Source organism: Lipotes vexillifer, unplaced genomic scaffold (assembly GCF_000442215.2).
Source record: "Lipotes vexillifer unplaced genomic scaffold, Lipotes_vexillifer_v1.1 scaffold469, whole genome shotgun sequence".
NCBI lineage: Eukaryota > Metazoa > Chordata > Mammalia > Artiodactyla > Lipotidae > Lipotes > Lipotes vexillifer.
In genome coordinates this window covers 3,475,142-3,485,808 of record NW_006788006.1, presented here as the reverse complement: position 1 = coordinate 3,485,808, position 10,667 = coordinate 3,475,142, and the positions used below count along the sequence as shown (strand labels likewise).

Here is a 10,667-nt window from a genome sequence, read left to right as displayed (position 1 = left end):
GACGCAGGGGCTCCAGCTCACCCCTCACGGCGCAGCTCGCCTGAAATCACAGTATTTTCACGTCACAAGTCAAAGGGCTGATTCCCTTAAGCTGTCCTGTTTCTAAAAGTCTTGGCAATTCATATTCAATATTTAGTAGAGAAATGATATTTAAGAAAAAAACCCCAAATCCCCTGTTGTAGACCCCCAGAGGCCTGCCCAGGTCCAGGAGTGGGCAGTGAACCCTTTGAGGACGCCTGGCCGCTGGCTCCTGGCTGGATCCCCTCCCCGGGAAAGCTCTGCACCTACGCCCCTCACGGGCTGAGGCTGCCGTGTTAATACAGTGTCACCTGTGCTCCTGGCCGAGGGATGCTAGAAACGGGCCATGGGGCTGGACAGCCCCTCCTTCCCTGCCCATCTGCACCAAGAACCCAGTGCTGGGCAGATGGGAAATGTGGGCTGACGGGGCTCCCTCACGGGGTCCCCAACTCCTTGTTGGAAAATTGCATCCAGGAAGGTTGCTTGTAATTTTATTAAGGCCATTTTTTAAAAAAAGTTCTACATACAAGTCTAATGGTAATCAAACCCTTCTATGTACATACATGTAGTTTTTCTTTAAAAAAAGAAAGAGTCCTCACTCTCTGCCCCCAGCCCTGGAAAGAAGACGGGCCCTTGACCTGGATGGACTGACACTAAACCTAACTCCAGTCCAGACAACAGCGGCGGAGGCCAAGTGACCGAGGACAGGGGGCTTCCCGTCTGTGGGGCCACGCGGCCACTTGGCCACGTGCTAAGAGCCCGGCCAGGGAACAAGAGAGAGGGATGGTCGCTAGGATCAAATCTGGCTCCCACAGAGAGAGGTGGGCGCTCCCAAGACCCCGACGGAGGCGGAAACGCACCAGGCAGGAGGTGCCAGCCCTGCTGGCAGGCGGAGGAGCAAGTAAGAACTCTGAGATGCGATGTCGGAGGGAATGAAACGGACGTTCCTATTCCAAAGCAACTGACAGAACACAAAGCCAGCCCTGTCGCCCCCTCGCAGGGCCTGTAGCGCAGACGGATGGCCTCTGGTGCGCCAGTGAGCCCCGATGGATGGTCACCTGGGCCTCCTGCGTCACTCTGAGAAGCACCTGGAAACCAGCCACTAAAATGCACACTGCTCTTTGCCTCCAAATCCAGCCCTGCCAGGAAGGGCTACGAAAGAGATGTCGGGATGGTGGGAGGGGATGAATGTCGGCTGGTCCTCGGGATGGGGTTGCTGAGGACAGGCTCGTCTCCGGGGCATCTCAGAACAGAGGGGCCTCAGCTGCTGCCGCCAGCCACAGGGTCTAGGACAGGCCTGCCCTGAGGACTGGCTGGCACCTTTGGGAAGGCCGGGCAGAGCTGGGTCTTCACGAGACCCCTGATGGAAGCCGGGGCTCCTTCCCAGAAATCTGTTAGGGATCAGAGTAGAGGTCCCTCTGGCCGCTGCTGCCAGCTTCTGCCAGAGTGCCCACCCAGGCCAGCGAGCCCAGCCCAACTCATGTCCTTCTGTTTTGGGATAACGGAGCAAAAGTAAAAAGGCCGGAGATGCAGCTCAGACCCGGGCAGGCAGCAGACCGCTTCCAGTTAGCTTACAAATATTATAACGTTGGATTTCTAGAATAAAGACATGCTCTCAGGCAAGTGTTGGCTTGAAGGAGTCAGTTATTCATCTACAACCAAAATGTAAATACAAACCGAAAGAAACAAACCAAAAAATGCCCCGGCCGCCTCCACCCGCACCCCCCGCCCCGGCCATTCTTTAAATAACAGTAACAGTGACCACGGTACAGAGAAAGAAAGATGGAAACAAGTCGCAAAACCCCCTAAAAATAATCCCCGCCTCCACGTGCATCCCCGACAGGCCTGGGTGGGGATTTCACAGCGAAGGTGGCCACCGAGGGGCCCAGCTTGGGGTGGCGAGGCGGGGGCATGGGCTTCCCTACTGGGCCCCAGGGGAGATCTAGCTGCTTCGCATGCTCCGTTCACATGTTCACATCCCACCTTTGTGGGATGGAGTCTAGTGTTCTGTGTGTGCTCAGAAATATAAAAGACGGCAGTCCAAATAGTGTTTATTTCCACTTCATGTCCGCCCACCCCCCGCCCCCGGCGCCGTCTCCTTTTGGCGGGGTGGGGCTGGCTCGCTACCTAACCAAGGGCTGGGGGCGCGGGCGGGTGGGGGGACCAGGGACAAAGGAAGGCAGTGAGAGCTGGACAACAGTCGCAAGATGCACCTCATCCCACCACCGTCGCAGAGCACGGCGCCCCCCGAGGCCGGCGGCCCTGCCCAGCACGCTTTCCGCATCTTACAGGGGGATGAGAGAGCAGGGAGGGAGGGTCCGCGGGGGCGACGACACGCGGCCTCACGCGGGAGGGGGACAACCGGGGTGGGCGGGCGGGTGGGCTGGGGCGCTTGGCGGCATTGCAAGCTCAGAATCACAAGCTCGGCCGTTTGCGAGGGACGGAGCGCCACCGTCCCCAGGCTTGGGGAGACGCCGTGGGGACCACTGACCAGTGGGGTGATGGAGCCGGGGGCTGGGCGGCCGTGTGCCGGGCGTGCGGCTCACAGACGGTCCATCCGGAAGGTGTCCTCGGTGGCCGGGTCGGCCAGGACCATGTCTGGGTCATTGAGCATGTGCAGTCCGTCCAGGGTCAGGGGGTCAATCTTGAGTTCGTCCAGGGGGAACTGGTTGTCAGAATCGAAGCTGACGTCACCGACCCCGGCCAGCGTGCTGGTCAGTTCTTTAGAGAGGCTGGGAGGGGACTCTCCTGTCACTGGGGGTGGGGGGTACACACAAAAGGCTCAGCTTGGCCCTGACTCCCCGCACCCCAACTCTGCGCCTCCATGGCTCCCATCAATGCTCAGGCCATACCAGGGAGCTCACCTGAGCAGTCTGTTCCCCAAAGGACATTTGCGATGTCTGGGGACATTTTTAGTTGTCACGACTGGAGGGAATGCTACTGGTATCAGGTGGGTGGAGGCCAGGGATGCTGCTCAACACCTCATAGCACACGGGACGGTCCCAACCCAGATGTCGGGGTACCAGGGCCAGAAAGCCCTGGGATGAGGGCTGCGACACAAGACTTCAGTGTGACCTGGAGGGAGCAGGGGCCTCTCAGGCTCTGCCAGGTTCTGCCAGGCAGTCTGCTCCATGTGCATCAGGGGCCTCCCTGTGGGCTGGGGGGAAGGCCCGGGTTTCCCTGCAGAGACCCAGGTTCACACCTGGCTCCTTCCTCTACTTGTGGTGAGATCCTGGGCCTCAGTTTCCCAACCTGGGAAACAGATATGAAAGTTTCGTTCTTTCTGGGCTGTTGGACAATCACAGAGGCCTGATCCTCCAAGGCCAAGGCTTCTGCACCCAGAGCATCTCCTGCAGACCCTTGGGGCGGGGAGGAGGCACTGGGTCTGCACTCCGGCTGTGGGGAGCTCTGGGCAGGAACCCCTTCCATCCTAGAGATGTCAGTGGGGACTGCTGAGAGGATCTCACCCTCAATTCCCCGACAGCCCTGGCTTATGAGGAAACCGCCTCCGTCTTCGATAAAACCTAGAACCTTCAGGGGCATGACGAAGGGTGGGGGTGGGGGACTGCAGGGTCTGAGCTCTGCTGAGAGAAGACTCACTCAACATGCGCGTGCGCAAGCCTGGGTGCCTGGGCACTGTGCTCAGGCCGCTTGGGGAGGCCCGACGCAGCATGCGCGAGCTCTTACATGTCTGTCAGCTGCACAGGACAAGCCCCAGCAGGCAGGGCCCACCCCACAGTCACATGCATCCCCGGCATGCTCAGCTACTGGGGTTCAGGGGACTGGGCAGGAGGTGAAGGGCTAGATGAGTGACCGGTTTCATCCTGTTCTCACTCTTGAGCCTGGGACACCGGACACCTGGTCCAGGGTCCAGTGTGCGTCCCCCCAGCCTGTGTCCTGTAAGCCCAGCAGTGAGTCGAGGTTGGTGGGTTCTGGCCTCCTTGGGCAGGGACACCTCAGCCCCGTCGCGCCTCACCCTGCAGGGCACGGACTCCATCTCCCCCAGCCTCTCACCTGTGAGGATGATATTGGGGATGCTGCTGTGGCTGGGGAAGCTGAGCTGCTGTGTGTCCGGCAGGCTCCCGTGGCTGCCCGTGAGGCCCATCATGGCCGCCTGTGAGTAGTTGAGTGTCGAGCCCGGGCTGTACAGGCTGCTGGAGCTGATGGCATTCTCTATCATGTTGAACTGCTCCAGCTGGGAGAGGAAGCATACAGGTGTGAGGCCAGCCCCCTGAGCTGGCCACCCTGGGACCCCGACCGTGGTTGGCTGGCTGGCCGTGGTTGGCCGGCCGGCCTGCCTGCGACGGCCAGCACCCGTGCCAAGGTACACTTGGGGCTGCCAAGCATGAGTCCCTCTGCCTTGGGGTCTCCCCGTCTCCGAACCTGCCTGGGCCTGCCGGCACACGGCCCCCTCAGAGCTTGCTGGATGGATGGATGGATAGATGCATGGATGGATGGATAAGTGAGTGAGTGAACAGCTCCAGGCAGCAGCCAACCCCTCCCGTGCCCACACGCCCCCAATCCCGGCCTTCACGCAAAGCCACTGCAACCTCCCGGCAAACCCACGTGCACAGCCCACATCGAGGCACCGCTGTAACAGCCACTGCCCGTCCCTACCAGCGTTCACCGCCCACCCTTCCTCCCCCTCCACTGGCGGCCTCGTTCTGTGGGCAGGGTGCAAACGCCAGGAGAGGCCAAGCCAAGCCACCGCCTCCAGGGCCTGGGCCTCTGCAGCCTGGAGACTGGAGAGGCTGAGAAGCTCACACAGAGGAGCGGGCGGGGTCTGGCGAGCGTCTGCGGTGGGCGCCTGCTCACCTGGTGGGACAGAGCATTGGCCTGCCTGGCCGCCATCTGCTGCTCATAGTATGAGTCCCCAAACACGCCGCCCAGGGTGGAAGAGTGCTGCAGACAGAAGAGAGGCCCACTGTCGTCAGGGTTCCCAAAACCAGGCAGGGGGTGAGGCTGCTATGGGGTTGGCGGGGGGGTGGTTCTCCCACGGGCTGGCTGCACCCATACCCTTCTCCCAGGACCTCACCACTGGCCTGGGCTGGGAGAGGAGGGAGGCCTCTGGAACTTCCTGGAAGACGCTCAGGACATGAGGGGCTGATGACATCTATCTCAGGGCTCCTGGGAGAGCCCACACCCGCTGGGGTGGAGGGGTGCACCCCTGCTCTCGGGATGATTGCTCCTTTCCACCGCCTGCTCCTGGGGAGGGGGCCTCTGCCGCCCAACTTCCCCCAAAGTGCCATCCCAGCTCCTCTCCAAGAGCTCAGGTGTGGGTGAACCCGCTGTCGTCAGATGGAAGACGAGGGGCCACAGGGACCGGGAACCCCACCTGACAGGCCCCAGAGGAAACTGTGTGAGTGGGGCAAGGCGGGAGATACTCTGGGTGTTCAGGGTGGGATGCGTACCTTGTCAGACATGGGAGACGCGGGACAGGCAGCAGGCCACACACACATGGGCAGAAGGGTACACACAGTGAGCACGGGACAGGTACACGGAAAGCCCCTGACCACCTGTCCAGCCGTGGCTGCCTGTCTGCCCGCGAGGCCCTGGGGCCTGGGGGATGGCAGGCAGTCCCACTCCTGTTTGCCCAATGCCAGCTGGGGCAGAGGGATGGGGGCTGCCCCTGGGAGAGAAGCAGGGGGCTGGGGATCCTCTGAGGCAGTGAAGATGCCAAGAATAGGACTGTGGAGCTCCTGCCCATTCTTGAGATGCTGCCGGGGAGATGGCAGGACAGAGTCTGGCAGGATGTGGAAGGGAGGAAAGGGATGGCCATGTGTGTCACCAGGTCACACCCACCGGAGGCAACAGCCCTGGGGAAACAGATGCCCCACCCAGGGCTCTCGGCGTCCCCGAGGCTGGGAGCTCTGGCCTGTTTCCTCCTCTGTAGAACAGGGTGGCCTGCAGAAGTCGCTCCCCTGCGGCCGTTTCCAGGTCAGAGTCTTCACGGACCACAGGCCCTGGACCTCCCCACTTTGAGCTCTCTATTCTAGAAAGGTCCCCGCGTTCTCTGACAACTGCCAAAGCCTGACTCTCAGGCCTCCATCCAGAGAGAAGTTGGCCACAAAGCCCTCAGCCACTCCGGGTGTTCAGTGGACTGACCACAGAAAGGGACAGTCACTCCGGCTGGTGCGGTGGCTCCTGGGGATGCACATTCCATTCAAACACCAGGAAAGAGTTAAAAATGTGAAAGGAGTAAGAAGCAAAAAAGACAATGTGGCAAAAAGGCCACAATTGCCCTAAAAATCTCCAGCTTCAGGTTTGGAAAAGGGGGCTGTGAGGTTGCTGGGTTTACCTGTGAAGGAGGCTGAGGCCGGGGGCAGGCTGTTCTGGGGCACCTGACCCTGTCCCCATGGCCGTGACTCCAGAGAGGCCCAGCCCACACAGGAGACCCCAGATATGGTTTCTCTTGTGAAGCTACCATGAGGGTTTGCCAGAAAGGTCTGCTCAGAATGGAAGGGCTGGGGCTGGAGGAGGCAGCACAAAGGAGCCAATTCTAGCTGCCTAAGGCTCAGGGTGCAGCCGGAGACAAGTGACATCCGCTTGGGGCCAAGTGGGGCAAGGAGGCTGCCTTGTGCGCCCAGGGGAGATGCTGGCTGGGCCAGGGAGGTGTGGGGTGACCCAGGCCCACGGGGCTGATGAATGTGTCCCCAGAGATCCAGCTGCAGTGGGAAACCATGGTTTGCCCCCCAGCGAGCCCCTGGTTGGGGCCAGACAGCCTGCCGGCCCCATCCTCACATCTGAGTGAGCAGCCTGCCTCCCTGGCCAGTGCCCAATTGACGGACGGACAAACCAACACACAGACACGGGCTTGATGAGACAGCAACATGCTCTCCGCTCAGAATGGCCCACTTTGGTGCAGGAGAACCTCTCCTGAGAGCGATCTGCTCCACCCTTAAATTCCCTTCCTGCCTCGCGTACACCAGCCCCAGGCAGGGCTGCCCACCTCGGGCAGGCAACCCCTATCGCTTCCCCTGCCTGGACCAACTTCTCCCACTCCCGCGTCCCCTCAGCGCCACGTGAGGAGACCAGACGCGAGAGCTCAGAGCCGACAGGGATGGACGGAGAGCGTGCAGACACCAGGCTGACTCCCGGCCGGCCCCAAGCTCACCGCACCTTCCCTGCCTTGTGCGGAGTGGGGGGCTGCATGCCGACGGTCCCAGTGGGACCCCTGGCTGCCGTGGGTGGTGGAGGGAGCGCCCTGGGAGAGCCCCTCCTGTATCAGTGAGCCATGAGAACAGCCTCAGGTCCCCTGAGGGCTAGGCCTACTGTCCTGACACACAGGGCCTGGCTCGGAGTGCGTTGCTGCGAGCCTGGGAGATGGACAGCGGGGCATGTCGCCGGGGACAAGGGAGCACACGTCCTGCCTGGAGGAACAGCTCCTCCCCCTGTTCCACCCGGGAGATAAGGCCCTATCTTCCCCTGGCTGAGGAGACTTCAGGGTCGTGGGCACTGCAGTAGCTCCTGAGGTTTCTCAGCTTGGTGACGTTCTGGGGATGGGGTGGTGGGGTCCTGGGGAGGCTCTGCTGCTACAGCAAGAAGTCTGGGGCCTGGATGTCAGTTTTGCAGGAACCCCTTCTCCCCTGATGGAAGGTTCCGGACAGAATGCAGCCATGGGTGGAGCAGAGCCAAGAGGGGTGTGTGTGTGTGTGTGTGTGTATGTGTGTGTGTGTCTGTGTGTGTGTCTGTGTGTCTGTGTGTGTGTGTGTGTCTGTGTGTGTGTGTGTGTGTGTGTGTGTGTCAGAGATCGGGGTCCTGTGGTGCCTGGTATGGAGGGATAACCTGAGTCTGATAGACATGATCTAGCCCTGCCTGTTGCCTGGGGCAAGCCTCAGTCTCATCTGTGGGAAGAGGACGAAGACACTGGAGGGGCTGCTTCCTGTGCTGGGGGTCTGAAGACGAGAGACACGCCATCCTAAGGGGCGGAGGGGGCTGAAGAGTCAGGGCCCCCATCACAGGCTGGCCGTCACCTCAGCTGCACCCTGACGCAGGGGGAGCACGCCTCCACCTCCAGAAGCCTGGAAGCAGGAGGCCTCAGGGCGGGCAGACATGGGTGGGGACGGGTGCACTGGCTGCTCGATGCCTGCTCTGAGCCGCACACTGGGCTCGGCATCCCAGCCACGGGGTGAAGAGCTGGGGCGAAGGCGACACCAACGTCACCGATGCAAATGGGGAGCCCGCCAACCCCACTTGGGGCTTGGCGTGGACCACAGAGGCGCCGAGGGAATGTGACAGATCCGGGAGAGGGTGCCTTCTCCTTGGCCATTGCCCAGGGTGGCTGCCCCTCACCGGTCCCCACCCCGGTGGAGTGAACAAGATGGCGTGGAGTGAACAAGATGGGGTGGAGTGAGACGGGAGGCACAGATGGCGGACGGACAGGTGGATGGGGGACATGTGGGGGGGTGCCAGCTAGGCTGGAGTGGGGGAGGCCGGGGAGGGGAGGCGGCGTCCCTTACTTGCGGGGAGCTCCCGGGGGAGAAGCCTTGATTGGAGACGGGTGAGGTGGGAGACTGGTTGGCTGGGGAGCCAGCGCTAGTACGGTACTGCTGCAGAGCCGGCGCCTGTGACGACAGACAGGTCAGGATGCTCGCGGGGCCCCAAGCCTGGCTTCCCGGGACTGGCTGTTCGCTGCTGACACCCCCGGCAGGGCCCCCATCCCTCAGGTGAGCTGAATGCCCAGGGCACCTGCAGGAGGGCACCTGAGCCCAGGGCCTCAAGGGGCCCTACCTCCAAACCCAACTCTGGGAGGGGTGGGGGCATTCCGTCAGAGAGCACGGAACCCAGCCTCACAGAATCGCCCTGGGGGGCTGGGGAGCGGCGGAGGGATCAGTTCTACTCAGCAGGTTTTAGAGCACTCACACGAACGCACACCACACCCACGTATGTGTGCACACAGCCGCACACGTGTGAACACGCACACCCGCACGGACAGGGAAGGCCCAGGGCCAGTGAGATGCCCTCGGGCTAACAGCCAAGGCCGTCTGGGGCACACTGCAGGGCTCCTGGCGCCGGGCAGTCACTATCACTAGTATTGCTTGGGACAAGTCCGCCGGGTTATGCTGTCCACAGACTTCCAAAGGACGGCCACCTCCTCACTTGAATGACAAAATGTCTTGGCTTCTCATCAGACTCCTGGGGGGCAGGACGGGCTAGGCCAGGACCTGGATTTAGACCCTGCTCTGGTCCTACCCAGTGAGGCCCTGCTGTGTGCCTCTGGGCAAGCTGCCTGACCTCTCTGAGCTTGTTCAATGAGACCCAGCCACCGGCCCAGGGCTCCCTAAGTGCTATGTCTCCTTCATTTCCTCAGCAGCCTGTTCTGAGCAGTTTGGGATGGGGGTTGAGCCCAGATGGGGCAGGGGGCTCGTGCAGGAGGGTGTGGGTGTCAGAGACACCAGCGTGGTCACTTGGCCACGACCAGCTCAGGCCTTCTTCGGGTTGGAAAGAGGAAAATGATCAGAGGGACAGTCTCCTCGCTTGGGTGGATCTACAGAAACTCACAGACGAGGCCACTGGAACCCGAGCCCTGAGGGAGCCACCGCTCCCACGGGAGGGGAGGGGCTTGCCCGACAACAGCGCCCTGACCCGAGAGCCTGGCCTGGATAGCCCATGTCTCCAATGTCCCCCCAGGTCCACAGAGAGGCACCGCCATGGCAGGGTGTCATGGAACTGGGTGCCCCAGGCAGCCCCACTGTTAGAGCCACCTCCATACCTGCTGTGTTTCTGCCCAAGGCAAGGCTTGGGTGCAGTCCCATCCAAGGGGACCCCTGAGGTCTGCCCTCTGAGGGATCAGAGCAGCCTGGAAATGTGGGTTTCTACCTGTTGGGTTACCTGCCCGCCCTGGCCAACCCGGGGTGGGGGTGGGGGGCCCTGTTCTTCACAGAGTACATGATGTTCTGATGACATTTATCCTGGGGCTGGCAGCCATGGGCCAAGTGAGTGGAGAGGGCTGGCTGGGCCCCAAACGTGGGTCCCTGTTCCTCTGGATGTGGCCAAAGGTAACTGTGACCACCCCCTTCCCATCAGGGCAACCTGGCTGAAAGTCTGAACAAGCAGGCAGGTTTGGGGTGCAGGGGTCAAAGCCTAGCACTTGTTACCCCGAGCCTGGCCCCAGGCAAGGGGTCCCGTGGGCTGAGCTGCAGGCCCCCGGCCCAGGGCACTGTGCTGTGTGAGCCACAGAACTGGCTTCCTCCCTCCTCCTCCTCCAAGTTCATGTCCACCCCCCTGGATGGCTTTCAGAAGTCCGTTCCCGAGGCCCTGAGAGCTCCGTGTTCTCCCTGCCTCCGAGGAAGCCGTGTCTTGGGTGGGAAGGGCTGAGGGGGGCAATCGGGGCCATGGGGGAGGGACTGGCAGCCAGACGTGGGGTGGCCCGTCCTGGGTGAAGTCTGGGGCACCTGACCCCTGCTTGTGCCTCTGTTTCCCCATCTATACCGGGGTGACAAACTTGGCTTGAGGATTCCAGGGAGAATACCCCACTGAGCTCCCAGCCCCAGGCAGTGTTTGCCTCAGCCCCAACCCCTGGCCAAGTTAGCCTCTAAGTGGAGCCTCAAGGTGGCTGCAGATAAAGCCAGGCACCCTGACACTCCTCCTGCAGGTCTGATGAGGGTCTCCCACAGCCCCTGGGCTCCTCCTGCACAAGCCCCCCCCCC

At 61.8% G+C, this 10,667-nt stretch overlaps 1 protein-coding gene across 2 annotated transcripts in view; it reads right to left on the bottom strand.

The window, feature by feature from the left end:
* Window positions 1-2,560: 2,560 nt before the first annotated feature.
* The window catches only part of CRTC1 (CREB regulated transcription coactivator 1), a 74,501-nt gene continuing 66,394 nt past the window's right edge, over window positions 2,561-10,667 (bottom strand). For both annotated transcript variants that reach the window (XM_007461066.1, XM_007461067.1), the window contains 4 exons: window positions 8,478-8,626; window positions 4,834-4,920; window positions 4,033-4,213; window positions 2,561-2,772 (listed from right to left, as the gene is read on the bottom strand). In XM_007461066.1, the coding sequence (XP_007461128.1) occupies window positions 2,561-2,772; window positions 4,033-4,213; window positions 4,834-4,920; window positions 8,478-8,626 (629 nt within the window). The remainder of the gene's footprint in view (window positions 2,773-4,032; window positions 4,214-4,833; window positions 4,921-8,477; window positions 8,627-10,667) is intronic.